Raw genomic sequence first — 17,731 nt, 5'->3', positions numbered from 1 at the left:
GATTGCGAGAGGGTGTAGGGTCTGGAGGAGGTTACAGAGACAGGGAATGGGTGTAGGGGTTGAAGGAGGTTACAGAATTAGGGAGGGATATAGGGGCTGTGGGAGGTTACAGAGACAGGGAAGGGAGTCGGGGCTGTAGGAAGTTACAGAAATCGGGAGAGGTTGTAGGGGCTGGAGGAGGTTACAGAGATCGGGTGGGAGGGGGGATGGTTGCTGTGGGAGGTTACAGAGATAGAAGCTAGGACAAAGATGACTGTTGCCTTAAACATAAAGTGAGCAGGGAGGGTCAATTATCTGAAAATGTTAGAATGTTCTTTCCAAGATTTCCTCTGGATATTTTTTGTGGATGATAGATAAATTTGCATCACATGTTAACACTCCTAAAATCATGCTCAAAAACAGAATTAAGGCATAGAGCACAACTCAACCTGCCCTTTGTACATAGCACACAGAGACAGGGCACCTGGCCCACTTTGATCCCTGCAACTATTTAACTCCACACAACTTTCCACCCATCTTGATTTACATAAAGCCTGTGGGACATGACCTTCCATATCTACCTCTCTCATGTACTCACCTCACACGCTTTCTCTTAAATGCATCATACGACCAAACTATTAGCAGTGAGTTTGACCTTCTTGCCACTCTCTAAGTGAAGAGGTTTCTATATTGGATTCATCAGCAATTGTCATATATTTAAGGCCAGATGGGTGAATGTCAATGCTTGGAAGGATATTGGAATCTTTATTTTAAAATTAAATAGAAAAAAATGTTCAAACTAAAACTGAAAACAAGGTAAAAATAGGTTTGATCCATTCATTCTAATGGTTTGAGATCACTAGTTTGCAAAAACCACTCTAATATTTTGTGCAAGAATTAATTTGATATGAGGCTTTAACAATCCCTTATAACAGCATTGATAGAACCCAACTTTAGAACCCATCTTCATTCATTAGTGTAGAGTATAACAAAGAGTCTACATAGGTGTAGGTGTTTGTAAAAGTAGAACAAGTTTTATTTCTGAAATTCTTTTAGCCTCTATGAAATTAATTTTGATATAAAAATTTTACAGCTTTAAATTTAATTAGAAACTTAGTATAAAATGACTTTACGTTCAAAGTAATTTACATATATTTTGAATAATTAACAGACAAGTTTAACAAATACAAATTGTACATTTTTTTTGTTCCATGTAATCTCTAACACTTACATGATACCCAAGAGTTGTTTATAACTGCACTTTAAAAATGGGAATGTTATACAATAGCAACATGGAGTGAAGGGTTACAATAAAACAGGTTCATTTTAAGAGGGAGACCAGTGATATTAAGAAAATTCACTTAAAATAAAATTCCGACAATTTAGATCCAATTATCAGCCCACAATTCTCAGCCATACGGAGTTGTGTTTTGTTCTTAAAACCACAAACATATGTCATCCACTATAATCCAAAACACTGACAGTGATGCACTCTCCATGGAGAAATGTGGATTTACAATTGATCTGAATGATGGACTTTTTAAAAACAAAATAGTTACCTTTGTTGATTTGACCAGGCAGAACAATATATGGTACCAGGAGAGAGCGGAACATTGGGCTTGTTTTTGTTTCATTGTTTGCATTTATTACCACTACAAAAGGTAAACTCAACAGCATGCAGTTCCAGTGCCTGTGACCTCACTAACCCCCTCCATTGCAGAAAGAGCATCATCTGGAACATCAAATTATGCAATTGAATTCAAATATCTACTCAATTGACGGCAGAATGGTGTCCTTGCTAGCCTATTTATCAGGAAGCCCGGACTAGGGTTTGAATCCCACCTTGGCAGGTGGTACAATTTGAATTCAATAACAAATCTGGAATAAAGTGTCTAATGGTGGCAATGAAACTGTTGTTGATTGTTGGAAAAATCCATCTGGTTCACTACTGAAGGTGAATGCTGTGTTAGCTCAGTTGGCTGGATGGCTAGTTTGTGATACAGAGTAATGCCAACAGCATAGGTTCCATTCCTAAACTGACTGAGGTTACCATGGAGGACTCTCCCCTTGCCTGATGCATGGTGACCCTCAGGTTACACCACCACTAGTTGTCTCTCTCTCTCTAATGAGAGAGTGGCCCTATGGTTTGGTAAGACTATGGTAACTTTACTTATGCAAACTAACAGCCTTCTAATGATAAGCCTTGACACAGACACCAACTGACTAAATCACAGGCAACATGTGCTATCTCTTTGAAAGGATAGCAGCATGGATATTGCAGACTGATCTTGTGTGACATGGATTAATTTGCTTCCTTAGATAGGCAAGACTAGAGGAAACTGAAAGGGGGTGACAAAAAGCCAAGATCTTTAAACTTTGGCAAGAGATTGAACATGGAGCTTGGAAGATTGTAAGTGCTTTATACACTTTTGCCCCATTGGTTTAACGCAAACCATAGTGACAGGACAGATTTTTCCTGCAAAATTGTAAACCTGTTGCCGATTGTATTTGTAATTCAACATAACACGGGGAGGGGGAAGATCAAGGGGGCATCGCCTGAATACATATGAAGACCATTTGAGAAATGGGCAATCACAGCTAGGTCAAGATCACTGGATTTTGTGGGATCCAACTTGCTCAGTCACTCTGAAGCAGATGTTCGGAGGAGCCTTTTATCACAAAGACATATTCTAAAGAAGTAAAATGCAGGTGACAAGGATAATCTTGTAATGCAGAGCCAACATGTATTTTAAGCAGAGACCAAGAGTGAAGTGATCAGCTTTGAGCTAAAGACAATACCAATTTAACCATCTTGAAAATTCTTTTAGATTAGATTACTTAGATTAGATTAGATTACTTACAGTGTGGAAACAGGCCCTTCGGCCCAACAAGTCCACACCAACCCTCCGAAGAGCAACCACCTAGACCCATTCCCCTACATTTACCCCTTCACCTAACACCACAGGCAATTTAGCATGGCCAATTCACCTAACCTGCACATCTTTGGACTGTGGGAGGAAACCCACGCAGGCACGGGGAGAATGTGCAAACTCCATACAGTCAGTTGTCTGAGGCACAACCTGGATCGCCAAGAAGTGTCTGTTCTGAAAAGCCAAAGGAGATGTATACAAGGTGCAACAGAAACTGAAGAATAAGGACTAGTGAGTGGTTCCACTGCCCATACCAGTGGGTGCACTGTCTGTTGGTGATTTTTAATTCGGGGGGCTCAGCATTTGCAGGTTTTGCCTTTTTAACCCTAACAGCCGTGTTCACTCCAGCTCCTCTTCTGACTGTAACTCGTTGCAGACAGATGCAGAGTGAAGGTTTTGGGGAGTGCGGTGCACAATCTGTTTGCTTTGTGCAACCTTCTGTGCACCTCTTCACTCACACCTTTGCTTCTCGCCCTTCACCTTCCTTTCTGCAATTTGTTTCTGGCAGGGCTGAAAACTCAACCAGTAGCACCCAAATCTGCTTTCAGATAGTCCACACTGATAACACAAACACCTCTGATGTTGTCTGATAACACAGCCCTGTGAAGCCTAGAGACACTTCCTTCATGTTGAAAGCGCATTGTTTGCTCTCTGCTGTTCGTGGTCAGCCTGAAGGGTTAGGCAAGGTCTGAGGGCGAGCGACTGAAATGGTACACACTACAGGTGACTGATCTCAATGACAGTTCCAATGTGGAATTACCAGCCCTCATCGGTCTCACAGTTCCTCCCTGTGAAACAACATTTACTGAAAACAAAAAATGCTGAAGATCATTGGCTGTGAGGAAAGGTAAAGGATTGTTTTCGCTGGAAAGCTGATAGAGGCCTGATAGAGGCCTACACCATTCTGAGAGGCCTGGATCGGGTGAATAGTCAGAAAGTTTTTCCCAGGTTTGAAGTTTCAATTACAAGAAGACAGATGTTTAAGGTGTGAGGGAAAAAGTTTAAGGGAGATGTGTGAGGGAAGTTTTTCACGCAGAGAGCGGTAGGAGTCTGGAACATACTGTCCGAAGAGGTGGTGGAAGCAGGCACATTGGCAACGTTTAAGAGGCATTTGGATGGTCACATGAAGAGGGAGGGAATATGGACCGAATAGGGGCAGAAGCTTTTTGTGTTTCGTTAGGGCATAATGATCAGCAAAAGCTTGGAGGGGCCAAAGGGCCTGTTCGTGTGCTGTGCTTCTCTTTTGTTCTTTGTCACAGCAGGTCAGACAACATCCATGGTGAGAAAGCAAGCTAACGTTTAGAGTCTAGATAACTCTTCATCAGAGCTACCTGACCTGCTGTGATCTCCAGCATTTGTTGTTTTCAGTACAGATTGAGCATCTGCAGTAATATGCTTCTCTGTTCTGGTTGTTTACTGTTGAGCATTGTTGGGTCACCTGATGGTAATCTTGCAGAGAGCTTAATTGTGTTTTTCGAAATCAATTTTAACCTCAACAGCAAGAACAACAGGTAAAGGACAGCCTTTGCAGTTGATAAAGTTTCTGCCTTATCGCTAATCAATATTTCATCAGCCGATCTCATGCCCAAAGAAAAACACCAACTGATTGTGTGGTGTGCCCAATCTGTTTCCACATATAGACTTTAGGTTCAGAGAGTTTCAATGATCCTTAAATTTCTAAAGATGTAACAAAGACCAGAACATGTTTATTTCCAAATCCCACTTGAACACTCTTAAAGTCCCCCACCAGTATGAAAAACTAGGTTTAACTTTCATAAAATAAAACAGGAACAACTTTTTTAAGTTGTGGAACTTTTGATGTGGAATGTGTCTGTCATTTGCTGAGTTAGCCAATCCCTTTTTGTCACTTAGTGGCATTGTCAGGTCATTTCAGAATCACTTGTAGGCAGACTGGTTAAGAATGGCAGAATCTGGATCAGTGGTGCTGGAAGACCACAGCAATTCAGGCAGCATCCAACGAGCAGCGAAATCGACGTTTCGGGCAAAAGCCCTTCATCAGGAATGACTACTCTAAAGGGTATAAATGAACCAGATAGATTTTCTTCCCCCCAAACAATCAACATGATTTAATAGCCGTCACTACACTCTCTTTTAATTCGGGTTATTTTCCCTGTTAACTAAATTCAAGTTAATTAAAACTTAACCATCAGCCAGTCTGGGAATCAAACAACATCCCAATCTACTCGCCTGGAGTCTCTGGATTACTAGTTCAGTGACATTACCATTATGCCACCAGGTCCTTTAGAGAATATAACGTCCTTATCAAAGCAATCCTTCTAAAATAGAGCCCAGCACTGAAAGTAATGTCAAGATCACATTTCAGCTCCAAGTAATATCATCGATTTGGTTTGTGCCAATTTACCTTCTGCATCCAGTCTGATTGCCTTGACTTAAGGCTGCATAGATCCACAAATAAAACTGTTTATTTGTGGATCTATGTGGATCTAACTGAGGAGCCACAGTTGCAAGCCCCATGCCACCATCACTACCACCTCTAAACAAAATGGTGACAAACCTTGAATTAATTCATTGGAAAACGAATGTAATTTAAGGAGAATTGGCTGGGATAGTAACAGGATGAATATAACACTTTACAATATGTACAGAATCAAAGAGAATGCTAGAGAAACTCAGCAGGTCAGGCAGCAAATGGTATGACTCTTTTTCAGAAATGCATTCCAAAGGAGAGTCATACCAGAGTCAAAAATGTTAACTCTGTTCATCTCTCTACAGATGCTGCCAGACCTGCTGAGTTTCTCCAGCACCCTTGTGTTTGTTTCAGATTTCCAGCATCTACAGTCTTTTGCTTTTTATTATAAAATCAAAGATTAATGGCAAAGTAGCCTCTCTGATTGGTCATGTCTGAGCTATTTGAAAGCGCTACACAACTAGTCACGCTATTTGACATCGTAAACCCATGGCCCTGCAGATTTTCCACTTCAAGCATTTATTAAGTTCTCTTTTCAAAGTTGCTATGGTAACTGCCTCCGCTGAACAATGCACTCCAGGGAAAAATAGCTGCACTAACCTGGACTAAGAGCTTCAGCTAAATGCATTACATTTGGTTCCCAGATGGTTCCCTGCACACCTAGAGTTCCCCTGCTTGTTTCAGTGGGTATGACTCCTGACCAGGAGCACATCAGAAATGTTGCTCCCAGTGCAATAACACAATGAAAACCCTCTTCCCATCCCTGCACCGGAGATCCAAATGACCTGTTTCTTTGCTCATTTCACACTGCTGTCTTCTGCCTTAAAACTGAACAAGATGTGGCTCCAAAAAGAGACAGTCTTCGTTTGTACACCTTATGTGGTAAAGGTGTAGCCACATCACTCGAATAACAGTCCACAATTGTTCTATACACCAAGATGTATTACAATGCATACTGTCAGACATCTAAATTTCGCTAGGTTTTCAATTTTCTTCTCCCTCTGATATTTTGTGTCAACCCCCTCTCCCACCCCACCAATATCTCTGTGATCACCTCTGGCCTGGCACCCTAACTCTGCTTTGCGTGCATCTCTGGCAGCCACACCTCCAGCTGCCCAGGTGCTACCCTCTGGAAATCCCTCTGCTAACCTCTTCACTCTCTTTAAGATGCTCCTCCAGTGCAGTGGTATGACATATTTTAAGCAGTGTTGGAGAGCACCTTGGGAAATTTTACAAAGCTGAAGGCACTACATAAACTTTTTTTTTCATGTTTGAAGCAGAGCGCATTTGAAAAGAATAGACTTTATAGTTTGAAGTTTGTATTGATAGCATTAGCCAAGCACTGGATCAGAATCATTAACAGTCCTGGTGACTTGTTGCATCAAACCCCAGAGTGACCCATTTTAGTGACTGTGCTGAGTTTTAAAACTGAGCATTGATTGTCTCAATCATTTAGTAATACTGTTTCACTCGAAACACAATTTTAGACTGTAATTTGCTGTTTGATTATATACAAAATAAAAATTAATGTTACAATCAATGTCAACCATAATACTGACAATCATTTATAATTAGATGACACAGAATCTGCTGTTCTAGAAAGTGATCAATTGCTAATCAGAGAATACTGACTGCCCGAACCGCACTGTGTCACAATAGAGATGCTGCATGGTGCTGCTAAACTTCATTTGATTAGTCAGGCAAATAGTTATTTTAAAGCTGGTATTTTCAGCAATGCTGTGCACTCGTGCCAGATTTGGGATTGAAACATTCAACAAGTGTTAAGTAGAGAAATTCACAGGACACTGGGTTTTGGATCAAGTCATTCACCTCTTTCCATTCCCTCTTCTCTCATCCCACCCCATCTGAGTGCAAACCACGTTCATGTTGACATGACAACACAAAGACCAAGTGAAGGGTTAAAATTTCCTGGAGAGGTAGATTGGAGAAAATACTGTCAGGGCATAGGTTTGTACTGCCTGTCTGTGAAGAATAATTTTTGACATAATCAAATCATCTCCTTGAAAGCATGGGCTGTGCCCTTTGCACATGAACACTCATTCGTCAGCTCCTATTGGGGCATCTCCATCTGAACTCTTTACCTTGGGCTTGAGGTCAGTGATCAGTCATCATTGTCCAGCATGACAAGGCCAAGCCAAAGACTTGGTGTGGTCATATCCTGCTTACATTCTTCTGTGAGTAATGCCTCAATGCCAGAAGCCAGGTCTAACTTTGAATCTGGGTTTTGAGGGTCTGATTGATCGAGTGACTGTACGTATGTCTGGTTATTGTGGGTCAGGAGGATAGGAGAGAGGACAGATCTGTACGGGTATCAGTAGACAGACAGTATACTAGCTAATCACTTAGCTTTGTGAACAGTTTAACTAATTTACGCCAATAAACTCAAGCGTGTTGTTGCATGACCAGTTGATAATTGTGTTCACTCATCCGCCATACTTAAAAGATACCAAATGTCCATTAAAGCAGAGATTGTGCTGAACTTGTCCCTACATTTTCCTCAATATGCATCTCGGCTGGAATTCACAGTTACCTTAAAAAGATCTTTGATTTGCAGTTTCCAGAATGACATAATGAGCACATAATGCTGCTAGAATGTATTTCATTGTATGTCCATTTGTCATTGTTCTCCGTGATCATACCATCTTCTGTTCATCTGGTGCTATGGTTATTATCTAAAACAAGGCATGTTCCACTCCACGGTTGCATCACTTTGGGGAGTCAGGCACAAGTTCTAGCAAAATGCAAGAGAATAAGCTTTAAGTCAATATCTCCCATTCAACATCTAATTAAATGTATATGGAGCAGCATTAAACAAAAGCCTTTCAGAAGTGCTCTCTCTCCAGATCATGTAAAGATTTCAAACAATAACAGAAAGCACTGGAGAAACTCAGCAGGTCCGGCAGCATCTGTGGAAAGAGAAACAGAGCTAACTTTTCAGGTCCAGTTAACCCTTCTTCAGAACCCTCGATGAACCTATCATTTTGTTTAGTACCCGCAACAGTAGAAATGAAAAGAGAATTTCCTGAAGTTGTTATGAAGTGTTCAAAGCACAGTTGGATTTGGGTTCATCATACCCCTCGCAGATATTTTGGTTAACTCTTCGGAGAAAGAGGAAGATTCTTCATAGGGGCTGGATGTCAATCAGGAGGTCCTGAACCAATCCCTGAGGTAGTGGGGGAAGAGGTTGCAAACAGTCACTGGCCTGGGATTTTGTCCAGGGTCCTCCCTTGCATGGGGCTCCCTTCATAATAACAGATGGCAAATGGGCTCTCAAGGTCGAAAGGCTTTGTCAGGAGGAGCAGGCTATGGGGAATAGCTGTCTCATCATGAAGGTATCCTCTGAAAAGATTGTGTGTGTGTGTGTGTGTATGCCTGCAGTTTAATGGTGGCCAGTTATCATAATATATTTCTGATAGTGTAGCTATTGGCTACAATTGAGCAGCACCTTCTGAACAATCTTGAATGTGCTAATAGCCAGTCCTGATGAAGAGCTTTTGCCCGAAACATCGATTTTCCTGCTCCTCGGATGCTGCCTTTCCCAGCACCTCTCTAATCTAAACTCTGATTTCCAGCATCTGCAGTCCTCACTTTTGCTTAATAGCCACACTAACAACCAACGAAGACCATCAGTTGAGTCGATAGCATGGATCATTTACGTTTCCTACAAACTTCGTACATTCTTAAACAGAGATCCATTCTCTGTAAATAAAGGGAATCTGTGCAGGATTTGCATATTTTATGAAATAGCCCAGAGCTTCGGGAGCCTATTGTTTCTCATTGCTTTTGCCACGGGAATGTGCCACCCAATCAAAGTTTGATTTGCTAACCCATCCTGTTCCTTCTCTCCTGCAGTGTAAATTGTTGTAATCCTCTGAAATGTGGCGTTCTTGTATTTGTCCTGACGAATGCAACTTGGGAATCTTCAGCAAAACGTCTCTCTTTTCAGCAAGATTCAAAACTGAAAGCAGCAGAATCACAGTGGCCACACATTTATTTATCCTTTCAATTCATGAAAAATAGTCGAGCGCTTCACTGAACTTTGTCAAAGGTCAGGACTTATGATTATGTAATAATATGGTTAGTGCAGTAAAAGGTTTATTTTTACTATGGGAGTTGGAGCAGAAACGTTGAACAGTGTCAAGAATTTCAGTGCTGAAGACAATTTGTACTTGAAACTTTCAGAACAGGAAGTGGTTTACTGTGGCATCATGAGTCTGAGAGATAGCTTCTAACACATGGAGCAGTTTTAATCATAGCATGGAATATCTGTGTTTTCTGCTGATTTGTTTGTGAATATCTTTCTTTGTATCAGTGCAGAATTTTCAGTCTCTTTACGGCAACAGCCTCTGTTCACAATTGACATTGCAAGTGTGTTGATTATTTTCTATGTCATGGAATTTTTGAGTTATCATGAGCCCAAAGTGAGGAATGTGGTTGGCTTTGATCTTTGCATTTCTGGAGTCACCGAGGAACACTGCTCAAAGTAGTAAGAGAACTGAGCAGGATGTGAAAACATTGACCAATCCATCAATGCCTGTTCTACTCTGGTCACATATGGTCAAAAATACCCAGTGAGATCTCCAAACAGTGAAGGATTGGAATACTCCTGCTTGCATTCCCTCTAAATGCCTCCAGTTCCACAGCCCTTCAAAATCTCCATGCACCTATGATCTTGTCTTCTGCACATTCTGTACTGTAATGAATTCCACACCCCCACCCCCCTTTCGTCTGTGGGGTCACGCTGCCAGTCCTGTAGCTGTGGAATTATCTCCCTAAACCCCTTCACCTCCCTGTCCTCCTTTTCAATCACTGCTTAAAACCCATGTCCCTTAGGGTCACCTGGCCTGATATCTCCTTGTGAGGCTCAGCATCAGAGTTTTTTTTTTTGGTGACACTCCTGTGAAAGCACTACGGTACTTTTTTACCACTTTGTACAAGTCGCTGTTGACCCTTCAGCTCAGTAAATCTAGAAATGAATGTAACAGAAAAGTCATTCTTGGTAGATCTTGTCTTGTGGTGATGCACCAGTTCTGGTGCACAGCCTTACCGTCTCTGCAAGAGAAGCTGGGTGTTAACCACAACACCTCCACCATTGCAGGTATGTGCAATGTGTACCGCTCATTGGGGGCACTGTTTTGCCCTCTCCACTGAATTCCACTTTCATCTGTTGGCATGTCCCAGTCTTGTCAGGGTCAAATTATACCTTTTTTTAAAAACAAAATGGGCTTCTCCTGTTCTTAGACCAGATCTTCAACGGACGTCTATTACTGGAACCTCTTACCCCGTCCCACTCCCCGCAACCACTTCTGCAACTTGCTATGCTCAGACACCTTCAGCTCCCTCTTTCTTCAAACCCAACCCCTCTTTCTACTCCTCCTCCTCCCTGCCTCACTCTCTCTGTGTCTTGTTCCCTCATCCCTTCCTCAGTCTCCCCTGCCGATGTCCATCTGAAGGGATGCGGTTAGACTTGGTTTACCGTCTTATCTGAAAGACAAATCCTTCAGCAATGGCAGATGGAACTTAATATAGATAAATGTGAGGTGCTGCATTTTAGTAAGTCAAATCAGGACAGAACTTAGACAGGTAATGGTGAGGCCTTGGGGAAAGTGAGGACTACAGATGCTGCAGATCAGAGTCGAGAGTATAATGCTGGAAAAGCACAGCAGGTCAGGCAGCATCTGAGGAGCAAGAGAATCAACGTTTCAGGCATAAGCCTTTCATCAGGAAGCTGCTCCTCAGATGCTGCCTGACCTGCTGCGATTTTTCCAGCACCACATTCTCAAAATAGACCTAAGGGTTCAGGTACACTGTTCCTTGAAAGTAGCATTACAGTCAGACAGGATAGTAAAGAAGGTGTGTGGCACACTTGTCTTCATTGGTCAGAGCATTGACTGTGGGAATTGGGACATCATTTCGCAGGTGTACAGGATATTGGCAAGACCACTTTTGGAGGGCTGTGTACAGTTCTGGTCTCACGTTTATAGGAAGGGTATTATTCAATTAGAATGGAAAGATTTACAAGGATGTTGTTGGAACTGGAGGGTGAGAGTTATAAGGAGAGGTTGGAACTTTTTTCCTTGGAGTATAGAAGGCTGATGGGTGACCTTATAGAGGTCTACAAAACATTGAGGGGCATCGATAAGGTGAATAAGTGAATCTTTTTCCTAGGATAGGGGAGTTCAAAACTAGAGGGCATAGGTTTAAAATGAGAGGAAAAGATTTAAAAGGGGTAGCTTTTTCACACAGAGGGTGGTACGTGTATGGGATGAGCTGCCAGAGGAAGTAGTGGAGGCTGGTACAATGACAACACTTAGAAGGCATCTGGACAGAAACATGAATAGGAAAGGTTTAGAAAGATATTGGCCAAGTGCAGGCAAACGGGACTAGTTTAGTTTGATCGACATAGCCGAGTTGGACTGAGGGGGTCTGTTTCCATGTTGTGTGACTCAGTACAGCACTGGTTCCATAGTGGCACTGGGAAGGTCAGTGTAGATGTTTGTGCTGAGGCTTCCCGAGTGGGACTTGAACCAACTCAACCCCAAAAGCTTCAGACTTGGGGGTCAGAGCATTACTCAGTGTACCTCGGCAAACATCTGAGAATGCAGAGCTTGTCCAAGTGAGCCTTTTCCGGGGAATTCCATTGGTTTCTCCCCTCCTTGTGCTAACCTGAATGATTAATGGAAGAAAGCAAACTTACCAAGTATTGGGAAGAACCGTGGCAGTGTCTCGGGAGAAAGCGGAGTGTTGGGTTCGGAGAGGAGATGGCGGTCCGAGTCTGAGGGAAGGCGACGAATATCCAGTGTCCTTGGTTTCACTTCAGAACTTTGGGCTGGGATCTCCTCAAATACTGGATTCTCCACGCCTATCGCCTCACTGTAGATCAGGAAAACAAATTCCACACTCATTACTTTTGGCCCGAGGTCATTCATTTCTACCGGTTAGTCAGAAACAAGTTTTATCTTTTCAGCTGTAACTAAAATACTGCAGATGCTGAAAATCTGAAATAAAAGCAGAAAGTGCTGAAGAAACTCGGCAGTTCTGGCAGTATCTGCGGAGAGAGAAACAGAGTTAACATTTCAAGACCTGTATGATACTTCTTTAGAAGTGACTTAGAGTCATAGAGACAGACAGCACAGAAACAGGCCCTTCAGCCCAACTCATCCATGCTGACCAGGTTTCCTAGACTGAAATAGTTCCATTTACCTGCATTTGTCCTATTTCCTATTCACGTGTCTGCCCAAATATCTTTTAAATGTAGTAATACTGCTCGTCTCTACCACTTCCTCTGGCAGCTCGTTTCATACATGCACTAACCGCTGTGTGAAAAAGTTGCCCCTCAGGTCCTTTTTAAACCTTTCCCCTCAAACCTATGCCCTCTAGGTTTGGACTCCACTACCCTCAAGAGAAGACCTTGTCAATTCACCCTACCCATGCCCCTCATGATTTTGTAAACCACCATAAGGTCACCCCTCAGCCTCCGACGCTCCAGGGAAAGAAGGCCAGTCCTCGCCTTATAAATCAAACCTTCCAGTCTGGGTAACATTCTTGTAAACCTTTTCTGCACCCTTTCCAGTTTAATAACATCCTTCCTAAAGCAGGGCAACCAGAATTGTATGCAGGATCCCAAATGTGGCCTTGTCAATGTCTTGTAAAATGGCGTGCCAACTCCTCTACTCCATGTTCTGACCAATGTCAGAATGTCAGGCAAGCATGTCAAATGCCTTCTTCACCAGCCTATCTCCCTGTGATGCCACATTCAAGGAACTGTGTGCCTAGGTCTCTCTGTTCAACAACGCCCTCACAGGGCCCTACCATTAATTGTGTAAGTGCTGCTCTGGTTTGTCTTACTAAAACGCAACACCTTACACTTACCTAAATTAAACTCCATCTGTGATCCCTCAGCCTACTGGCCCAGTTGTATTCTGAGGTAGCCTTCTTCACTGATGACCTCTTCCTCTGATGAAGCAGAAGAATCATGCCAGACTTTAAACACTAACTCTGTTTCTCTCTCCATAGATGCCACCAGGTCTGCTAAGTTTCTCCAGCACTTTCTGTTTTCATTTTCCGATCGTTTCGGGATTATTTTCCAGTTTTCGACACCATGATCGTTTATGTTAAAGGGATTTGTGCCTGACTGCTGGGCATCCAGGGCATTCTGGACCATAGATAATCTGTCAAGCCCCATGAGCATGTTAACGTACAGTTACTCACCCTTTGAAACTCTCACCAGTCAGGCAGTGTGATGGTCTAACCTCTGTGTTACCAGGTACACCCGGTAAAACAACTGATAGATAAAGATTATGTGAACAAGCCAAACTTTGTGACACTAGTCCCAGCCACAGGCTGTGGTCTGCACCTTGGCCCACAATGCCTTGGTGAGAGAGTGAAGAGCTGTTCTACAGAAAGGCCTACATCTCTTCTGATCTGAAAAGTCACATGAGCAATCCAAGGTGACTTCCCCTCCCCTACCACTTCATCTCGGAGGGAGCGTGAGTCCACTTTGATTAACTCTGTGTAGAATGGATGGATAGAGTTCATTTCAGTTGTCAGACAACATTATAACATCGAGGTGAAGTACAGGCCCACTCTGCTGAACACCCCATGGTAACTGAAGGGAAATAAACTTAAAGCAAGGATTTGTTGGTGAGTCATTTCTTTGCCCTTCACACTGCTCCCCAATGACGATTCCCCAGCAGGTTGGCACTGACTCACGTTCTGAAACCTGACTGTATTGCCTGTACGAAAGGGCAAAGACAAGGAGGACATCCCCTTCAGTTTAACAGAAAGATTGGAGGACCAATAAAAAAAACGTACCTATCCATTCGGACAAGCTCATGGGCTCCTGCAATGAAAAACAAGTGAGGTGAGACTGTGAAAAATTGAAATATTGCATGTGCAGGTTGCAGAAGAAAAACCACAAATGATTCAAAAGGTTAAAAACTTAATGCATCAATTACATTGTGTTTACAGTACAGAAACTGGTTGTTTGGCTCAAACGACCTATACTGACCGTGACATTCTGCTTGAATCGTCATCTTACCCATCAGCAAAACGGTCCGTTCATTTCACGATTATACTTACCTGACTTCTCCTTGAATGTATCTGCACTGTTGCATGACACGTTAAAGGTTTCTTTTCACACTGACTCCTCACAATATTGCTGACAGCAGATTGGCTTTGCATTACCTTAGTTGTGTCATGAGACAGTGTGGAGGTGGAACAGGAAAGTTCTGTGGGATGCCTGATTACAATCATCAGCTGCTAATACTTCTGCTATTTCTACAGTGCTATTATCAAACGCTGATGGGGACATTACCTGCTAAATTTCGCTGACTGGGGTTAGACTTTCTCTGACACTCAAACCGCAAATGCAACCATGCTTCAATCAGGCTGACACAGACTCCAGTGCAGCTCTGAAGAACTGCTGTGCCACAAATACATTTTCAAAGCCATGGCCATTGCCTTGTTCTTATGGTTATTCAGGTGGGCATCAAACCCTGTGAACAAAGCCATTCACAGTATCATAGAATTGTTAATGGTGCAGAAGGAGGTCATATGAACAGGAAGAGTTTTGAGGGATGTGGGCTAAATGCTGGCAAATGGGACGAGGTGAGATTGGGATGCCTGGTCGGTGCAGATGAGTTGGACCAAAGAGTCTATTGCCGTGCTGTATGATTCTATTTAGCCTGTCATTTTAGATTAGATTCCCTACAGTGTGGAAACAGGCCCTTCAGTCCAACCAGTCCACACCGACCCTCCGAAGAGTAACCCACTCAGACTCATTTCCCTCTGACTGATGCACCTAACACTATGGACAATTTAGCATGGCCAATCCACCTCACTTGCACATCTTTAGATTGTGGGAGGAAACCGGAGCACCCGGAGGAAACCCACGCAGACACGAGGAGAATGTGCAAACACCACACAGACAGTCGCCCGAGGCTGGAATCAAACCTGGGATCCTGGTGCTGTGAGGCAGCAGTGCTAACCACTGAGCCACCGATTTCTGCACCGGCTGTCTGTGCACTTTCACCCAATGCCAATCCCCCTGTCTTTTCTCCTGTTCCCCCAACATTGTTCCTGTTTTAATAAGCCATCCAGTGCCCCTCTTGAATGCCTCAGTTGAACCTGACTCCACCACATTTCCAGGCAGTACATTGCAGACCCAAAACACTCATTGAGTGGGAAAAAAAGGCTTTATTTTCCCTCTGCCAACATCAGCAGATTAACTCTGACTTCTTGCCTACTGTGAAATGATATTGCGGTTAAAATGGGTGCTCTGTCTCCCGACATAACAGAAATGTGTTTCCAGGAGAAGGCCTGAGACACACGATAAGGATATTTTATAAACACAGATCTCTCACACTGATAAAAATTGGAGACCTTCATTGCTGAATAGGAGTGCCTGTTTGGGTACAGAATGCCATTCTATCTAATTTTCAGAAGTATCTGTTTATGAAGTGAATTCTTCTTTGGCACTCAAATGCCAAAACAAACTGGTCAGGGAAAAGCAGAGCAGGACAAAACTGACTGGTGTGCAGATAATCAGTAACTGTAATATCTGCTCAACTTTAAAGGGGAAAAAAAAAGGAGAGATAATGTGACATTGACTGTAGGACACATCTGAGAGAGTGGCATTGATAGCAGAGTGTGTCTGAAAGAGTGACAGTGATACAGGGTGTGGGGGAGCTTGAGAGAGTGTCAGCGACAGCAGGAATGTCAGTATAATTTGGGGGTCCTTGGGGGAAGTGTGTTACTGCAGGGGCGGGTGTCAGTATCTGCAGGGGGGTCCCGGGGAGGGGTTCAGTATCTACATGGGTGTCCCCTGGGGATTGTGTCAGTATTTACAGGGGGGTCCCTGGAGGGGAGTGTGTCAGTATTTACAGAGGGTCCCCGGGGGAGTGTGTGTGAGTATTTACAGGGGGGTCCCTGGAGGGGAGTGGGTCAGTATTTACAGGGGGGGGTCCCCGGAGAGTGTGTCAGTATTTACAGGGAGTCCCTGGGGAGAGTGTGTCAGTATTTACAGGGAATCACTGAGACCGTGTCAATAATTGCAAGATTTTGCCAAGAGTATAGTGATACCTATGGGTATCTGCTGTGAGTGTATAAATGTTTGCAGAAGTTCCTGAATACAGGTAACCAGCAGCTGTGAAATATTTGGTGTCACTGCCAACATCCATCCAGGCATTTTGCATTTGTGGCATGCAGAGCTGCTGTAAGCAACCGAGCTGGTTTCTCACTTACGTCTCCTGGTGGCCGCACCCTGCCTCTGTTTGTAAATAAGGAGCAGAATCAGGGGCAAAGACAAGATGCCGATGACACATCCCATGGTGGCAAGAGCAGCAGCTGTGGTGGCTGGGGGATTCAAATATAAAACAAAGCATTAATCGATATGCATGGCATGTGCAGCCATTCAGAAAGGAAGACATACCCACACAGCGCCATTGAAGGATGGCAAAGCACAGAAGGAGACCATTTGACCCATCTTGACTGTGGTAGAGCTATCCAATGCTACCTGGTCCAACTCCCCTCCTTCCACAGTACCCTATCCTGTATAAATGTTTCCATTCAAATGGTGACCTCGTCTGGAAGCTTGGCAGGGTGGACCCCAAGAGGATTTGTTCCATTTTTGGGAAGACTGAGAACCAGTAGCACATTTAGAAATAAGAGGCTTCCATTTAAGATGCAGTGAAGAATTTGTTTTTTCTCTGAGACCGTGTCATTAATCTTTGGAATTCCCTCCCACAGAGGACAGGTCATTGAAGGATATTCGAATCCACATTCAGCAGATTTTGGACTTATTGCAGTATCTCTGAAAGAGAAGATTTGGAGATGCCGGTGTTGGACTGGGGTGTACAAAGTTAAAAATCACACAATACCAGGTTATAGTCCAACAGGTTTAATTGGAAGCACACTAGCTTTCGGAGCGATGCTTCTTCATCAGGTGATAGTGGAGGGTTCAATCCTAACACAGAATTTATAGCAAAAATTTACAGTGTGATGTAACTGAAATTATACATTGAAAAATTGATTGTCTGTTAAGCCTTTCATCTGTTAGAATACCATGATAGTTTCACTTCTTTCATGTGTAAATCACAAAACCTTTTTTTAAAAAGTTGCATTCTCAGGTTAGCTGTTAACAATGGTGATAGCTGCTGCCTGTCCCGAAAAGTGGTCGAGCAGAGGCTGATAGCTAAGTTCGGTACCCATATGGAGGGCTTCAGCCGGGCCCTTGGGTTCATGTCACACTACAGGTGACCACCATTGTACTATATACACAAACAGATACTCCCACACACAGACACACACACACACACACTCTCTCACACACACAGGCACTCCTATACACACA

At 43.2% G+C, this 17,731-nt stretch overlaps 2 protein-coding genes across 2 annotated transcripts in view; one reads left to right on the top strand and one right to left on the bottom strand.

The window, feature by feature from the left end:
- cdh23 (cadherin-related 23) overlaps positions 1-17,731 on the top strand; it is a 799,974-nt gene that overhangs the window by 626,488 nt on the left and 155,755 nt on the right. The gene's annotated exons all lie outside the window — the stretch shown is intronic.
- Positions 3,935-17,731, bottom strand: part of vsir (V-set immunoregulatory receptor) — a 59,418-nt gene continuing 45,621 nt past the window's right edge. Inside the window, exons 4-7 of the mRNA XM_043679156.1 lie at positions 16,624-16,734; positions 14,194-14,221; positions 12,077-12,252; positions 3,935-8,110 (exon numbers count right to left, since the gene is read on the bottom strand). Coding sequence (XP_043535091.1) covers positions 8,085-8,110; positions 12,077-12,252; positions 14,194-14,221; positions 16,624-16,734 — 341 coding nt within the window. The 3' untranslated portion in view covers positions 3,935-8,084. The remainder of the gene's footprint in view (positions 8,111-12,076; positions 12,253-14,193; positions 14,222-16,623; positions 16,735-17,731) is intronic.

The sequence above is a fragment of the Chiloscyllium plagiosum genome, chromosome 38 (genome assembly GCF_004010195.1).
Source record: "Chiloscyllium plagiosum isolate BGI_BamShark_2017 chromosome 38, ASM401019v2, whole genome shotgun sequence".
NCBI classification, from domain to species: Eukaryota; Metazoa; Chordata; class Chondrichthyes; order Orectolobiformes; family Hemiscylliidae; genus Chiloscyllium; species Chiloscyllium plagiosum.
The sequence above is the reverse complement of the archived record's forward strand: the minus strand, read 5'-3'. Positions and strand labels throughout refer to the sequence as shown.